This window comes from Desmodus rotundus, chromosome 12 (assembly GCF_022682495.2).
Source record: "Desmodus rotundus isolate HL8 chromosome 12, HLdesRot8A.1, whole genome shotgun sequence".
NCBI classification, from domain to species: domain Eukaryota; kingdom Metazoa; phylum Chordata; class Mammalia; order Chiroptera; family Phyllostomidae; genus Desmodus; species Desmodus rotundus.
In genome coordinates, this window is record NC_071398.1 from 27,495,505 (window position 1) to 27,513,919 (window position 18,415).

Below are 18,415 nucleotides of genomic sequence, written 5' to 3' on the forward strand. Positions count from 1 at the left end.
CAATAACAAACGTGGAAAGGAACCTTCGTGTATTGCAATTAATTCCATTCAAAACCTCAAGAATTTGAGACCGAAAATTTAAATCATCTTGTTCCCAAAACACTAGTGCTACATAGGATTAACCCTACATTCCCATTTAGAGAACACATATTTTCTACAATCATTCAGAGCTTGAAATTTGGCACAAAATATTTCTATCTGCTGTTGCTCAGCAACAGAATCAAAGGCACCATCACTCATTACTGAGCTGGCTTTTAAACTCCAGCTGCTCTACAGGCCCTGGAATCAGCGATGATTGCCTTCAAGCCTAATCACACCAACTGTGCTTCCAACCCGGAGCCCCTGGGCACTCAACCCGCCCCTCCCTTCCAGGCTACGGATGTGAAAGGTTCAGAAAAACCAGCACCTCCTGCTGTGCACTCACTTCCGCCTCTGCTGGGGAAGCCACAGTGATCATGACGTGCCCCTGCGCAATGCCTTCCCAGGAAGCCGCCTTCTTGGTGACAGAAATGGAAATGGCCAGGTAGCCTGACCAAGGCCACAGCACGGAGGAGTAAGAGAAAGCCACTTCGATGTTGTCTCCATTCTGTGGTAAGTAGGGCTGCCAGTCAGGCTGCAGAAGAAAAACCAGCAGAGGCCGAGGTGTAAGTGCTCACCTCCTCAATTACCTACAGCAGTTTCCAAGAAATACTGCATATTTTAAATAAGGCAAAATGAAATTATACAGATACCAAGCAACCTATAACCCATGCAGCCCATGGAGCGTCTAACAATCATCCACTAGGAAAGGCTAGAATCCACTATTTCTGAGAGCCTCCAATTTTAAAGAGAATTTCCCCCCCAAAGCTTAAAAAGACAAGGGACATATCATTTAATGCACAACTTGTATCTGATAGAGAGCTTCAACAGAAGAAAACTCCCAGGTTCGAGGTCAGATCCCACTTAGTTGTACGCTTAAAGAACCACATTAACAGAAAGGACTCAAATAATAAAATGACGTGGATGCAAACTGTCCCCAAATTCTGAAGCCAGTGATGGGGCAGGTGGAGGTTTACAGGACACCCACAGGAAGGGCTAGCTGGGCCCTTTCAGCCCCTCCCAGGCGTGAGGAAAGCCAAAAGGGAAGCGTGAGAGGAGAGCATCTGGAAGAAACATAAATGAGCTCTTATTCCAATTTTTCAACATTTCCATAACCAGTATTTGAAACTAACCTAAATTACTAATGTCCCTCACAAGCCAGAGAGCAACAATATACTACCCAAGTGAGTCAGCATACTTTAAGAAGTTCTCAAAAAGGAGAAAAATATTTGTAGGATACAGTATCACAAATAATGAAAAGGAGAGGGATTTTTAATAAATGTTCTTGAGATCACTGGTTAGCAATTGATAAAAAATGTTAATTTTCACAGATAAAAACATTACATATTTAATTACATATTTAAGAAACATAAAAATCAGTAGAAAATGAAATTGAGATTTTTATTATATCTGTGGAGAAAAAGTTTCTAATTTTTGAAACAAAAGAAATCACCAAAGGTCAAAATTCAACTACATGAAAATGTGAAACTTTGCAGAACTTCTACCCCAAAATAAAAACCACCACTGAAAATTAAACAATGATCTGTGGGAATTTTTTGCATAAAATACAACAATGGCAAATGTCTCTATGATAGGAAGATCTTGCTTAGACAGATTGGGAAAACCTAAATTCCAGTATCAAAAAATGGGCCCAGGCAGTACAAAGCTAATTCACATAAGAGAAAATACAATCGGTAAACAGACCTGGAGACAGTCACCTCACAAATAACTGAAATGCACAATGAACAAGGTACCCATTTTACCCCTCTAAACTTAAAGTTAACAGATGAACCGCCCAGAAACACACCCAATGCCCACTGAACAAAGTGAGGTCCATCCCTACCGCGGACTACGACTCGGCCACGAACAGGAACGAAGCACTGACATGCTGCGACACAGACGAGCCTTAAGGACATCACGCGTGGTGAAAGAGACCAGTCACAACAGACCACGTGTGCAGGTTCCCATGTAGGGAAACCCAAGAGAGGACGTGTGTTCATGGTGGCCGGGGGTTGGGGTGGGACGGAGAATGGAGAGTGACTGTAAATGGGTGCATCTTCCTGGGGTGACAAAAATGTTCCAGAATTGTATAGTAGTGATGGTTGCATCATTACTTATGAATACACTTAAAAACTACTGAACTGCACAATTTAAAAGGGTGAATTATGTTAAGTGAATTTTATTTTTTTTAAAAACCTCATGGAATTGAATAAAGAAAAAAATGTACCACCCAGTGCAGGCCTAGTGGAGATAGTGCCTCTGCAACCACCGGCAGCAGCCCGAGATGGCGGGCTCTTCTCCTGGGAAGAATGGTGGGGAGGGTGTACCAGGAGCCCTAATAATGTCCACAGCCTCTGGATTCAGGATTCCAGCCCAGAGGGTTATGTTAGGGAAACAATTCAGAAGAAAAGGAAACCACATGTGCAGAGATACTCAGTGAGACGGTTACATTTGAAATCCACCTGTTTTTTAGTTCATACAAAGGAAAGTAGTATGCAAATTATTATTTGGCAGTTCCACGTAATATTAAATAACCATTAAAAAGTATTGGTGTCTGTATACGTTTTTAAATGTTTCCAACATAATGACAACTAAAAAAAAGGAAAGACTAAATTTTTGCCTATTTTGCATAATCATAACAAAAAATATATATATCAGGTAAGGGCTGCAAAAGAATATTTAAAAAATAGTGGCTATGACCACTATGCTGTGCACTGGAAACTAATACAAAATAATGCTGAATGTACACAGTACTTGAAAAATAAAATAAACCAGCTGATAATGCAAATTAAAAAAACAATGGCTATGTTCGTGTGCTGGTGCTGGAAGTAATCTGTTCTCTTTCCCTATCCTTTAATGTTGTGACAATGCTTATGCAGTAAGTATAAAAAACATATAAAAACAAAATTCAAAAAAGGCCATACCTTTTAGACCTTAAGGCCCATTACTCATTAAAGAATAAAATAACTACAAATGGGCCTTTAATTATAGGTGGGGAATAATAAAGATAAAAAATCAAATATAATTAGTTGATTCAGAAGTCAAACTAAGATGCCGAAGTAAAACAACAGCAAATGGGTTTCACTCACTTATCCCTGACTTATGTGTAAGTCAGGCTTAGGGAAACATAGACCACTGCTTCCAACACCCTGGCATCCCGGACAGGAGGAGGGAATCTTTTCGGTTTCAATTTCAGGAGGAAATGCTAAGGCACCAGGGTCTGGGCCAGGACTAAGTTCGTTGAAAGTCAGAGAGCAGCTTCACCTTGTCCACAATTCTTCCTGTGACGCCCATGCCGTTGAGGATCGTGACGTTGACGATGGTCGGCATCCCTCCATAGTAGATGGGCTGGGAGCAGTAGGGCCACATGTAGGGGCACTCGGTCAGATCTATGTAGCTGGGGCTCAAACTGAAACAAAGAACACAGTGTGAAGAGTACAGCGTGCTGGAGAACAACACTCAAGTGGCATAACTGTGTAGGGAGAGTCAACACTGTGGATCTGAGCCTTAGAAGGGCCTGCTTGCAGGGCTGCTCTCAGCAGGCATCTGGGAACTTGGCTTTGAAACGCCCCCTGCACCGAGCAGGTCACCGGGCCAGCTTGCCTGGACTGTCCCGTACAAACAATGGGATGGTGTGAAACACCTCCTTCCTTCTGCAAGGCTGGAACTTTGGTGGCTGTAGCTTACAGAGAATGTGGACGCGACCAGCTCCACTGAACGCCTCAGACTCAAGGAGTCTCAAATCACTGGGGCAAAGATGGACTTTCTAATAAATCCAGCTGTGACAAACGGGTGGATCACTTGGCAAAAAATAAAGTTACATTCATACCTCACACCACACACAAGAATGAACCCCAATGGATCATGGCATCTCAAGAAAATAAAAAGAAAGCAAACAAGTATTAGAAGAAAGCATGTGTGAATTTCTCTTTCATCTCAGTGCAGAAAAAAGCTTTCTGTGAGTCAAAACCCAGGAACAACAGCAACAGACTAGTAACATTGGCTATTTAAAAAAAAAAAAAACTGCATGGCAAAACCATACAAAATCAAAAGACAACTGACAAACTGGGAAAAACATCTACAAATATATATCACCAACAAATGGTCACTAACCTTAATGTATGAAAAACCCTTAACAACCAAGGGACCAAAAGCCCCAGAAAAAGGGGAAAAGAAAGGAAGAGACACTTAGCAAGAAAGGTATAAATATGGCTGTTAACTACAGACAAACGTGTTCAAGCTCACTCCTAACTAGAGAAATGCGAATTACAATAATATTGAGAGACCTTTCTCACCACTCAGGTTGGCAGAAAGTGACCAGCATGACAGAACTTTCTGCCGATGAGGCTCTGGGAAAAGACACTCACGAATCGCTGTGGAATATAAAACAGACACAATCCTTCTGAGGGGAATGGAGCAAAACCTCACAAAGCTCCTTCACCCAGCAATCCCACTTCTAAGAATTTTCTCTGAAGACTCAGCTTCAACAAAACTAAAATACTAGACACAAGGTTATTCGAAGCAATAGTTCATAACTGCAAAATACTGGAAACAATTTAAATGCCCAAAAATAAATAAATGAATGAATAAACTATGGTACAACCACACTATACAGCTGTAAAAAGAAGGAAGATCTCTATGAATTAATAGAGTGATTTTCAGGATACTGTTAAGTGAAAAAAGCAAAGTGCAAAGAATATTTGTAGTAATGCTATCCTTTGTGTAAGAAAAGGAACATAAGAAAATATAGGGTGGGCAAGTTTACAGTTGTAAGTATGCAAAACAGAGTTTGTTCTTGTATTATTATTAATTCTTGTATTATTTTCCATACCAACAACTGTAAACCTACATTTGCCTACCCTGTATACATGTATCTGTTCATTTGTGCAAAAAGAAATACACGAAAGATAAGCCAACAACTGAGACTGTTACCCACAGGGGCTGGGGGAATAGCGTGGAGAGAATGGGGGAGTGGGAACAGGGGCAGACGGATGAGGTCACAGTTGTGTGCAGTTCTGACCGTAGAGCCACGGTAATATTTCGCATACCCGATGCATAACTAGTTGAAATCAACCAGAAAGTGGGGGGAATCTAAAAAGAGAGACAACACTGACAGGTGAGTTCAACTGTATTAAAACTGCCTAGCAAAACCACACTGATGGGGTGCAGGACAAAAAGAACTAAACTAACTTTGGAAAACAGTATGACTATATTCTGTAAAGTGAAAGATAAAAAGAACTCAATATAAATACTGTAGTCAAGTTAGTAAATTTGTTTTTTGCAAGGGCGTGGGTTCAAAAACTACTCAAATGCATATACTAGGACAGAGCAGATAAACACATTGTGGATAACGACAGCCAGGTTTCTCGCTGTTGGAGAGGAGCTACAGATAAGGAGAGGGGAGACGAGGCTGAGAATCGTGGCGTTGGGTGGGATCGGGAGACAGATAAACTCCTGGTTTTAGCAGATCTGCAGAGAGCTATATCAAGAAATAGGCACAGACGTGTGAGCACACAGACACTTCCTGTCTGCTGAAAAGGCCGAGGAACAATGAGGGGCACAGCTGCAAGGAGCGCACCAGGCACCCAGGTGCTAGTTTCTCAACACCACTCTCCAATGAACGGACCCAGGCTGCCTGGAGAAAGAACTGAGACCAAGGCTGAACATGTTGTGCTGCCAAAAAGAAAAACCACTCAAAAAATGATGGAGACATCTGAAAAGAGACAGGAGACAACCAGAAGGAGCTCACATTGGCCAAATCTGGTACAATTTGAGCAAGAAAATAAATGATATTATTGGAATGTTACCCACAGAGTCAAATAAGTATCTGTGTTTCTATATTGAATAAATAAGTAAATGGAAGAGACAGCTCTTCCTTACAGCAGAATTCAAATTAATGAGTGAGAAAAACACAAAGTCGCCATGGGGCAACCTCTGCAGTACTAATCACTACAGGCAAGAACCATCAATGGGTGTTAAAATTAGTGAGTGAAAATATGTTAAGAAGCAAGATCTTCTGAAAGTGAACCCCAAGTGACACTTAGTACTCACAAAGGGACAAACAGTAACTGCAGTGGAGAACCCTGGCAGATGCCACCTAAGGCAGGCACCAGGGGCCATGCTGCTCCGATCTCCTGCTGCAGCAGCATAGCTCTATGGACACCTCCAGCTGCTGCCCCTCCAGACCCCCAACCAGCTCTGTGCCAAGGCCCCGCTTCTCCCCGAGTCTCCGAGGGCTGCTCCTATCCAATGACGGAACACACAGGGGCAGGAGGGCAGGCCTGCCCCTGTGGGACAGAGGGTCCTCTAACAGGTGACTTTGGTGCAAGGATCCCCCATTAGCAGACACGTTTTCAGACCTGTGCTGCAGCCTGAGTGCCTCCCTCTGTAACCCTCCTTCCTCCTACCTCTTTTCACAGGCGCTGGGTCAGCACGGCCATCCTGATACTCTTTCCTGCCTCTTCCTGCCTCCTTCCCTTTATCTTTCACAGGCCCTTCTCCCCCAGCAGATCTCTTGGGCAGCTAACCCCAACTCAGGGTCTACTTCCTGGAGGGCCTGGACTGACACATCACCTAAATTAAACAATGCAAATGAACTCTGCCAGTAATGAGAGGAAGAACGCTAAGGAAGTATCCTCAATTGGAGGAGACCAAGGAGACCTGACGATGAAATACAATGCCAGGCGCCAGACCGCATCCTGGGCCAGGAAAAGGACAGTAGTGGGGCAATGGGTGAAAACTGAATACAGCCTATAGATTAATCAATGGTAATGTATCGACTGATTTCCAGGCTTTGAGGCTTATACTACCGGGTGGAGCAATAGTAGATTTACAGTTGTTCGCATAGAAAATGCAATAAATAAACACTTTATTTTGCTGTGTATAATGCGCACCCATGTTTTTGGTCCAAACTTTCAGGGGAAAAAAACTTTCAATTTTTAAATTCAGTTATTTATTTATATTTAGAAACAAAACTGATTATTGTATTCCAGGATATTATTTTGCATACGGATATCATTATTGCTTTCTAGAGTTATACTTTTAACACATACGCATAAATAAAAAAATTAAAAACACTTATATAGACACTGAGTTAGTACTACCCATGTATAATGCGCATCCTTGTTTTTCCCTCAAAAATCTGGGCAAAAAAGTGCACATTATACACAACAAAATACGGTAATAATAGAAGAACAAACTCTGTGTTTCAGGTACAACTATGAACTTACTTTTTGCCCACCTCTGTACGGTTATGTAAGATGTTAACATTAGGGAGAGCTGGGTGAAGGACTATGGATCCTCATGCACTACTTCTGGAACTCTGTTGTAAATCTAAAATATTCAAAATAAAAAATAAAAAAAAATTTCTTACCAAAAATACATAACCTCAAACTGATCATAAAAAAGCATCAGCCCTGGCTAGTGTGGCTCAGTGGATTGAGCACCGGCCTGCGAACCAACGGGTCGCCAGTTCAATTCCCAGTCAGGGCACACACCTGGGTTGTGGGCCAGGTCCCCAGTAGGGGGTGCACAAGAGGCAACCACACACTGATGTTTCTCTCCCTCACTTTCTCCCTCCCTTCCCCACTGTCTCAAAATAAATAAATAAACTCCTTAAAAAGAAAAAGCATCTGATAAACCCATGGCAAGATGGTGTCTACAAAATAAGTAACCTGCACTCCCAAAAGAGTCAGTCATGAACGACAACACAGGTGAATTGTCAAAGGCTTAGGAAACCCAGAAGACATGACAACTGAATGCAACGTGGGGCCTGGATCCTGGACTAAGCAGAGAACATGAGGGGGAAACTGTTGAGCTATGACTAAAGCCTGTAAGTTTATTACAGTATCAATGTTCACTCGTTAGTTTTAATAGTTAAATTGTGGTCATCTAAGATGTTGGCATTACAGGAAGCTCAGTAAAGGGTATATGAGAACTCTCTATACCATTTTTGCAAATTTCTGTAAACCCAAGATAATTTCAAAAGGAAGTTTTAATAGGAAATCATGTTAAACCATTCATATTAAAAATAAAAGAACATTAGGAAGCAGAGAGCAGTTAAAGTGCTGGCAGCCCAAGCGGCGGAGTGAAGCTCCCACTGGGACCCTGAGTACAGTGTGACCAGTGACTAGTTCCTGTTTGGAGGCTAATATTCTGTGCAGAGGGAAAACACCCGCAGAACGCTGAGAAGAGAAAGGCCTGTTCAAAAGGAAAACATACTGACCTTGCCTGTGGTTTGTAACTGTTGAGGATCTGATAGGCTCTGAGTAGGTCCAGCTTGCCATGGCCTTGCTCAAACATATTGACACCAGGAAGCCTCCGGGCTGATGCAATCAGGGCCTGCTTCATACTGGCCGGGTTCACCAATTCACGTTTCTGGACGGTGCTGGGGGGGAAATCATGTATTTGCTCATTTTCTTGTAAAAGAGTGAAAAGCTGATTATTTCTAACCTGCCGATGTGCAACTGTGACCTCCAATCTTGTTTTGTCTGCAATGAAAGCTTCTTTGGTAGGGCCCGTGCCAAGATAAAAATGGACGTCTCTCATTTCTGTACCACCTTCTGGAGTGACCAGTCATTAGCCTCCCACATGGCTTGTGAGAACAGTGACTCACAGGCGAGTGCTTGTTTATACTAAATGGGTCAGAAAAACACACTTTTCCAACTATATCAACCTTACAGGTTGTAGGAGGCAAGAATGGATAAGAGGTATTGGCTCCTCAGGGGAAGCCAGGAGGAAGAAGACAGACTGGGACACAACCTAACTGGGGAAAGCAAAGGAAAACAGATGGCTTCTGGAAAGGGAAGCTGATGCAAGACAGGCCAGAGGCACAGCACCGGGTGAAGGCCCCGCCTCCACAGCAAAAGCCTGCCTTTTTGTTCTGGAGGCCTCTGTGACGGCCCCCTGGCAGATGCAGCCTGACGGAACCCTTGGGTTTCAGCATCAGGATGCATCAGGACAGAGTGGAACACTCAGCTCTAACTGGCTGGGAACTTAGTGACATCTAGGCAGTATCGACTTCTTAAGAACGTCAGCATTAAAAATTCATTTTTGTGTGTCTATGTATTATAAATACAAGTAAATTTTAAGCTCTAAATGCAAGGAAGAAAATCCAGTAAGCAAAAAAGAAAAACTTACTCTGGTAAATTCCTAAATCTTTTTCTATAATGCTGGTTGGTCTTAGAATGTACGCAAGTTGTTTTGTTTTTTGAAACAGGTCTGGACGGGAAATCTGACATAAGGAGAAAAGGACATAAAGTGGGACTGATTCTCAATGAAAATAAAGAATTGCTAAAAGCTCAGCTATCGGTCAACAATCTTCCCCTCTTCCTGCCAATAAAGCAAGACCAAAGGTCAGGTTCTAGTTCTTTACGGAGCTGGAAGTTAAGGAAGCAGTTCTTTGTTGCTTGGCATCTGTTCTGAGCTATTTGTCAGGCCATAAAAATACTTCTGAACTATCACAGTGGCATTTTCATCTGCTGTAGGGAGATGAGGGAAGTGAAAGGTTTCCCTGACACTGAAAATATCTGCGCTTGGAGATGCCACCGGAAATGGAAAGCTCACCCTCCTTATCTCCCCACTTATCCAACAGGAGGGAGATTTGACAGACTTAACAGGAGAGTCTGAAACCAGACCCCTGCTAAAAATGACAGCACGTGAGAGATGGAAACCGGTATTTTTTGTTTCACAATCAACAAGAGTGGAAACACGGGCACTAGTACAGAAGCCCAAGTGAGCCAGGTAACTCCACAGTCTGCATTCCCTTCCCTCTTCTTTTACTGTATGTAGCGGGGTGAGAAAAACAGCTGGAACAGAGAGACAATGTTTCCAACAGGCACATGGTTATTCTTCAAAGACTACTCTGGCCAATGTCAACAATTTCAAGAATTTGGCTCCCAACTATAAAGGAAGAATGATAAAGGTGGAAAGAGGTAAATATCTACCTTTATGGAGGATTACTAATAAAAACATCTCTGGCATTAGGAGCTAAAATCAACATAAATTTACTTGCTTTTAAAGAGAAATTTAAATACAGAACCATTCACTATCATTTGCCTGTTCTAATTTAATTTTAAAATTAACATAAAGGGTGGCTTTAAAAAATACAGAGTTTTGTGTTATCACAACAGAAAAGCTCAGCTAAAGCCTCATGGTGTAAAATACAAAATAAGCGCCGGCCCCTACGACACCTTCTATAACTCTGAGAGTAAGGGGCCGTGGCCTCAGCACGTGCGCACTGGTTCCAGTGGACTGTCTTTGAGAACTTCCGGTTTCCTTAACTGCAAAATTAAGGGTCGATCACTAAGCTCCATTCGAACCACAGATGGGATTCAACAAGACAAAGACAGTAAGTGAATTACAGAGAGAAACTTGTTCCACATAAAGCGGTGGTGACTGTCAGTCCCGCAGTCTGGTTTGACAGCCCCTTAGCTAACAGAGAACATTCAAAGGTGCATCCCCAAGGAAATGGAGAACATGGCAGGGAACAGCTTACTTTCTAATCCCTGCCTGATGGACACACTTGTTTGGGCACAACAAACACAGCTGTGGCGCAGAAATGGTATAAAGCAAACAACTGGGGACAAAGGGACACGGGGATCTCTGTACTGTCCTCTCAATTTTGCTGTGAGCCTAAAATTTCTCTAAGTAGTCTTTTAAAAAGACCGTAACAGGTATTCTGTCCTTACACGCTGCTTTAATGGTTCAAGTTTACAGAGTGTGTTTCCATGCACACCCTCTAACTCTGACAAGAATCCTCTGTCCAAAACGCACTCTGACCTCTTTAGCAGTGATGCACAAACAGGTGGGGCAAGGCTGCGCGATATGCTCCTGAACTCTAGGCTGGTGACAAGCAAGACTCGGCTCCTGGTCTGCTGGCACCACCTTCCCTCTGCTAGGCAACACTCACCTTACTAGCAAGGTGACAGCGCCGGCGACCACCGGAGAAGCTACACTGGTCCCCGAGAGGGCCCTGCACCCTCCTTTCATACCGGAGCCCCTCACTCCAGCACCATAGGTGACGATATCAGGTTTCACTCGGCCATAGCCTCCTGGTAGCTCCTGTAAGTGAAAGGAGGCTGGTTTGCACCACAGCGCACCCACTGGCACACAGCTGCATGCGGTCAGCAGTGAACAAACCCAGAACAGAAGGTGGGCTACTTAAACACACTTAGTAAGGTACTGGCTTTAGGCTGAAATTCACTGCAATACAGGAAACTAGCTTAAATGATAATGCAGAAATACAATTATTTTTTGGATTGTTTTATAATAACCAGTGCAATAGTAATGCTATAAAGCAATTAAAAAGTATTTTAAATTTTGTTAGCATGCAACACTAGAAATAGGAAACTAGTTTATCTCTAGATAACTTAAAAATCAGAAATATCTTAGAAAGATCAGAAATACTAAAAATTAAAAAAAGGAACATTTTCTTTATAAGGAAAAAAAGTGCATAATATATATTACTGAAGATTTTAATCTGCCACCAGAAGGGAAAATAAAAACCATTCAGAATGATAAATGTAACTATATGAGAAACTTAAGATTTTAACTGAATACTCTGAAATTCCCTGGAAAGTGAGGCAAAATGAGAATTGCAACAGGATCTTATGTTCTGTAGAAAGCAGTACTCCAACTGAAGTGAAAAAACCTTTCACGGCAATCAATCAAAAATGGACTTTGCACCCATATGGGGGACACTGCATAAAGATATCTTCAATTACAGCTCTTCAGATAATTCAAACATTTCCTAAAATGCCATTAAGAAACAAGGCCTTGATAAAAGGCCGAGGGAATGAAAAAGCATTATATTTCTGTGAAAGCATTTGCGAGGGAGCCAGAGAAACATCAACTGGTGGAGTCTCGTCCAAGTATTCAGCAGCACAAAGGAAGTGCTGGGGGAGCACAGGCCAACCGGCAGGACACACATCCCTGGGACCGACTTTCTCAGGGTGGGGTCCCCGGACTGAGATGACAATCGAACATCATCAAAAAGAAGGCACCTGAGGGCTCCGGCGTGGACCCACTGTGGACCCAACTGAAAACGACGCCCGGAGAGGCAACACTGTAGATGGAGAAGGCCATCCCATAAAGTGGCGCCAGTGTGGACAAGGCCACAATGTGCTCAGGAGGCCGTGACTCTTTTTTCTGGGACTTCCCAAGACCTCAAGTTTGGCACCCTTGACTTAGAGCATCCAAGAGGTGATCTGACCCTGAAGACTGCAAGGGGCAGGCAAGAGCGCCCACTGCCGCCTGAGGGAGCGCCTATCTGACTCTGACCTCTGTTCTGATGGGCAGAGGAGGATGAATTAACTGCAAGATTAAACCCGGAACAACTGCATTAACTAACTTGCCAGAGTTACTTCCATTTTGTCCAGCTAAATACAATTATTTCTGTGTTATCAGAGTTGATATTAAATTCTTCTCACTAGCTTCTCTTGCTTCTTAAGACCAAAAAAATCATCTCACCTAGGAGAACAGAGGACTGCTCACCTTGCTACTAGTTAGGACAACTGGGCATGAACCCAGCTGACCTAGAAATAAAAAGAAGTGGAACCAGGAAACACCACTCAGAACCAGCCCCGCCCTGACACACCACAGTGAAGTGGTAGACGTCGAAGGAGCCAGATCTCACGTCTCAGTGGCTGGGCAAGTACCCACACACCTGGCTATGCCGACCATGCCTGTGGAGGCTGGGCTTACAAGCTGCTTTTCTACCTGCGCACTTATAGATAACACCCAAAGGCGCTAAGACAAATGGTTCCTTTAGGCACATTTAACCAATGAAAAAAGCCTACCCAGGTAGTCATTCCCCTTGAAGAGAAGCGGGCGATGTTATCCTCAAAGTCAATGCCACCTACTCCAATCACATCCATTTGATCAGCAGGGTTATTCAGAGTGCTAAATTGAGGCACAAAAACAAGGAAAAAGAAGTAATTTTAAATGAATAATTCAAATAAGGGCAAAACTCCCCCAAAATCTAAGACTGTATTAGGTTCTTCTGTGACGAGATGCGCGCCTGGGATGGACTTCAGTACTTCCAGCTGTCCTATGGGGGCCATGCTCACTGCCACCCACCCACTGGCTCCATTCATTTCCTCACACCTGAACGCCCATCTGTCCTGTCTACTGATCATGCTTCTGCCCAAGACTTACCTTTTCCCTCACTACCTCCAGGCCTGAAGGGATTTCCCCCCTCTCCAGCTTCACAAGACTTAACACTATGACACTTTATCACCTACTGATACATCCTCACATCCCTTTCAAATTGCTCCAAGTGTATTCATCTCCCCCCCCCGCCCCCAGCCGAATTAAAGGAACTGCAATCACACATTTGCATCTGCCATGGTCAGGAAGTTAGTTTCCAACCACTGGTTTGCAGGGTGCCCCACCCTCCTCACAGGGACTGTGGCAATGACTATCATTACTCCGTCATCCTGAGCTCCTCAAAGAGGAGACGCAAAGAAAAAACCACGGACTTCTCCTCAATACCTCATGTGTACTAGATCTTCAAAGAAATTATGGTGAACTCTAAAATGACAAAAATGTCTGAACTATAAAATCAAGACATAAATCTAGATGCAACTAAACTATTCTAAAGTATAAAACAACCAGTTACGAAACTGTGTTTCTGAGCTTTATCTATTACATACAGCTCTGCTACCAAAAAAAAAAAAAAGAACTCTGGCAATTCAATAACCAAAACTGATTCCAAGTGGCTTAACCAATATTAGTAGCAAGATTATAAAGCATGTGCTTTTAACCAACTGTTTTAAACCACAGTGAGTCAACCCTGACACTGCCTTCTTGGCCCACTGGCATGCTACAGGTGGTTGTTCAGAGGCACTAACAGTAATATTTTACTGGCTGATGCTAAAAATTTATGAATTTCTATGAAATCAAGGAGCAGAGCTTAGAAGTCACTGACAAAACCTCCCAATGTAGTTAACACAGAAAGCCGCCGCCTTCCCACCCTCCCTGTGCCTGTCAATCCCCGTAACAGTGTGCTTTAAACTCTGAAAATTAAGGGAAGGCATCAGGAAATCAAGCTGGTACTGAAAGGGGGGAGCTGCAGCTGCAGACCTGCTGCACCGTTCAGTCTGAGTCAAGGGTGCAGCACCCTGAGAGAGTTCACGGCAGGGGGTACCTGGGGAGACGAGCATTATTTCCAGACTAGTCAGTCCAGACTAGTCAGCTCAAAGCCTGCAATGAGTGACTCAGCAATTTGGTACACTACTGTCATTGCACCAGCCCTACCCAAGGCCCCAACAGTAAGCCAGCAGTGCACAAGCTGTGCTGTTCTGATTACATGCCATTGCCAGCACTACAAAGCAGCTGGCAGATGCCAGCCTCTGTGCAGCTCTAAGAAGATACAATGAATCTGACACAGGGCCCCCCTCTCCAGAGTTCTCTCATACACTGGAATGAGCAACTCTTTGTTTGGAAGCCATTGAGTGTAACAGCCCAGAGAAGTCACAGGATTTCAGAAGAGCAACTAGTGTGTGGCCAGGGAGGCGGAATGGCATGTGGAAGAGCTGGGAGTCCAGAGGTGTGAACAGAAGGCAAGCCAGGAGGGTCGGCAACAGGGAGAGGTGGTAAAGACTGGGATAAACGTGGTCTCCCACAGGGAGACCCAGGAGGAGACCGGACCTGAGGGAGATGTACATGCCGTAGGGAAAAATAAAGCTGAGCCAACACCACATGGCCCTACATTCTAAGTATTTACTATCTGATCCTTTATAGAAAAAGTCTGCCAACTTCAGGATGGAATATTGAGGGCCCTGAAAACCAAGAAGAAAAATTTGATTTGATTTGGCAATAACCCACCGCAGAACCTGGAATAAGAAAACTGCTAGAACATGTGTTTTAACAGCAGAAACATACACACAAAAAGGAAGAGCAAAATAGCCAACACTTATAGAGGCTCCGTATTCAGGGTGCTTTTCCTCCATTGTCTTATTTCATTCTCAAAACGACCAACTGGGGGCAGGTCTCACACCTACCTGTGACAGGCGAGGAGTCTGAGGCTGAAGAGTAAAGACCCCATAGCCGAAAAGGGCAGGTGGGGCTAGTCTGGCTCCACACCTGTGCTTTTCCCACAACCCCATGTTGCCAATGTGGGAAGAGCTGGGATGGGAAAAGCCTGAAGGCAGAAGGACGGGCTAGAAAACCAACTGATAACCTGGTGACTCTGAACTGATGAGGGCTGGCCTTGGGTGGACACATCAAAAGCGGGAGAAGTGGCAAACAGTTGAAAAGGAAAACAAGAAAACCTGATGAGACAGTTTAGAAACTGGTGTTTCTCACAGTAGAGCTATAGTTAGAAATGCCACCTGTTGGTCACAACATGCATTACTGACGACACAGGAAAAGCCAGTACCTTCAGCCCCTTACAAGGGGATAGAACCCTCACTAAAGAACTCTTAGGTTAGAAACATGACTGCCGATATGTATGGTTTTTGACCTACAAAAACATTCATTTCATATATTCACCCCAACCTTATGCCCTGAACACTTTGCATAAGCTCAGCCAGTGCTCAAGGCCACCTGCTCTCCCTAGCACGCACTCCAGGGATGTCGCTGCCAGACGCAGGGAGTGAGCCTTTCCAAAGGCTCAAGCACACCTCTTCACTGTGCACACCGTGGACACACACGCATGTGGGAGGGAACACACACATTTGTGTCTACCTCTACAGGGCTATGATACACTGAGGGCAGACCCTGGTGACCTCCAACTCTTTGTCACTGCACCGAACTATACACATCCTGGGTACCCAATAAGGAGGGTGACAAATCCTACTGCAAACCCATCTCAGCACAAGAGATTATTTATACGTATTCCGCAGAGAACAGGAACTGGAGCTGGAGGGGGAAATAAAGCTGGGATCTCTAACCCGAGTTCACTGCCTGTGACTCGGTGACTAACGTTTCGCATCTCACACTACTTCAGTTCACCACCACTGCACAGCACAAAGGATGGTTTCTGCAACACCGTTCTCTCTGCTTCCCCCTTCCCAGCCCTCTGTCAATCTCCAAAGCACCATCTGTCCACCCTGTGCTTTCTCCCGTGTTAGTTTCACTGTGTTTACACCTATTTTTCCTAAAGAGGCAGACCCCTCATCTATCTACCTCCCTCACACCTGAGCCTGGTACAGAATGGGTCTCAAAAAATACTGCAGAATTCATTTATTTCTAATAGATTGACTTCCTGACTGACTTTTGAAAAACAAAGTATAATAAAAACTTCAGGCCTCCAAATTTCTATTTATAGCAAAGTAAGAAAGCAAATTAAACAGAAACAAGACTGGCCTTGAGTTGCCAGCTGCTGAAGCAAATGATTATGCAGCCTACTTTTTCGTGTGTGGAAAATTTTCATATGCAGTGTAGGACAGATACAAACAGGTACAGGTAGATACAGAAACAGACTACATTTTTCACTTACTTCCGAGAACAGAACCCTCGGAGTGCGGCCCTACTGGGGGTACATACCCATACAGAGGCCCGTCGTTGCCAATCGCGGAAACCATGATCACGTTGTTGGCCGTTAGCTCCCACACCTACAGAATCAGCAAGCGCTTAATTGTGGAAGTGCACCACTTTTAAACAATCGACAGAGAACTGTCAAAAAATAACTACAACTTTGAAAAACAGTCCTAAATAAAAAAGGATTCCCATTGAAAGTGGAACCCTAGACCCTCACAGGCATGAGTATACTCGGTAACTGGTATGTTTAGAGATGATAAAAGCTAGCACGTGCTGCAAACACCAGCTTTCCAGGTGTGTTCAGAAAACACAGGTGATACGTTCACATGAGAAGTAATCCACAAGGCACCATGTGCTACTTCCACTGCAAGTCACTGAAGCTCAGGTCACCACCCACCTGTCCTTACAAAGCAGCCACCTCGTGGGAGGAAGCCCTCAGAGTCAGGCGTGTGAAAAGGAGCCGTTACCAAATGCAACGTTCCGTGCAGTGACATGACCGACCTTGTCCACGAAGGGATGGTCCATGAAGTCGGGGCCGCCAATGCTGAGGTTGAGCACATCGATCTTCTTTAAGATGGCGTAGTTGAAGGCGTCCAGGAACCAGGACGTGTAGGACACCTGGTGAGTGTTAACACAGCCCTTCAGGTGCTTCTGCGAAAGTCTCAAAGTGCCACAACCGAGTTTCTCACTTTTAGGGTAAAGTCTGAACTCTTAGCAGCATGAGATATTAACTTAAACTTCAGAAATCAATCCCAAAGACAAGTAATACCCAAAAATGTAAACTAGTACATCCGGAAACCCCAAACTCCTGGAGGGAGCTGGGTTTCAGCAACTTAGCGTGTTCCAAGGGTGCCTGTCTCTCCAGGCCTCAGGTACAGCTCGTCACCTTAAAGTACACAAAATCCCAGACTTCCAACTGCCCCTCTCATACAATGATTTTCCTAACACACTTGAAGTAAGTCAAGCGTTTCTAAATAGTTTAATGTATTTGTCCAATAATCTTTATTGCTAAAATAGACTGAATAAATAGCATCAATAAAAATTATTTCATAGAATTATTTTATTCCTCCTAGTTTCCTAAAAGAAGTTAAATTACTTTGTGTATCACCATACAGAATTAAACTTACAATGGAAACAAGATGAGTGTAATAATTAAAAACCACGTTTTTAAAAGGCTTTAAAAAAATACGACTACATGTTTATATTTGCTTGTATATGCCAAAGAAATTCTAGGAGAGGGTACAAGAAACAGAAACTCTCACGAGAGACGGGGGGAAGGTAAATGCCTGCTAGATGGGGACAGGGTTGGGAGAGTTATCCTGTGTTGTCTTTTACATAAATACATAAATTATGTATCACCTATACAAAAATTAAATTTTAAACGTAAATACTAGGACCCTCCCCCTTTTTCTATAAATAGTTTCAAAACAAAGAGTAAGGGAAGAGGCTCATAAATCCACATTATTCAGCACTTTGCTAGCTGCTGGGCTACACAGGTGATGGGCAAGGTGGTCGCAGTCCAGTAGGGGACAACCATGCGATTATTCTCTCATGTAGAAAGTACAGGAAATGTGCCCGAGACGTGGTAGCACAGGAGCCTCGGCCAGGCCCGAGAGAGGAAGAAACAGGCGGTCACAGAACCCCCTGCACAGCTGCCCGGGGCAGGGTCTTCCGAGTTCCAATGAGGCCGATGAGGGGCAGGGGGAGAAGGGCAGAGCCACACAGAAGGGACAGCAGGGGACAGCATGGCACGCGTGGGACGCCAGCTGCAGCTCACCCACTGGTGTGTGCTACATTTCACCCAGCATGCATTTTCTAGAGTTTTAATTTTTTCACATTTCAGTATCAATTCTTT

The 18,415-nt window shown here is 43.8% G+C and overlaps 1 protein-coding gene across 3 annotated transcripts in view; it reads right to left on the minus strand.

Moving 5' to 3' along the window:
* The window catches only part of MBTPS1 (membrane bound transcription factor peptidase, site 1), a 51,708-nt gene that overhangs the window by 15,520 nt on the left and 17,773 nt on the right, over positions 1–18,415 (minus strand). For all 3 annotated transcript variants that reach the window (XM_024556037.4, XM_045191740.3, XM_045191741.3), the window contains 7 exons: positions 17,062–17,178; positions 16,567–16,634; positions 12,876–12,978; positions 10,988–11,139; positions 8,303–8,464; positions 3,343–3,487; positions 425–613 (listed from right to left, as the gene is read on the minus strand). In XM_024556037.4, the coding sequence (XP_024411805.1) occupies positions 425–613; positions 3,343–3,487; positions 8,303–8,464; positions 10,988–11,139; positions 12,876–12,978; positions 16,567–16,634; positions 17,062–17,178 (936 nt within the window). The remainder of the gene's footprint in view (positions 1–424; positions 614–3,342; positions 3,488–8,302; positions 8,465–10,987; positions 11,140–12,875; positions 12,979–16,566; positions 16,635–17,061; positions 17,179–18,415) is intronic.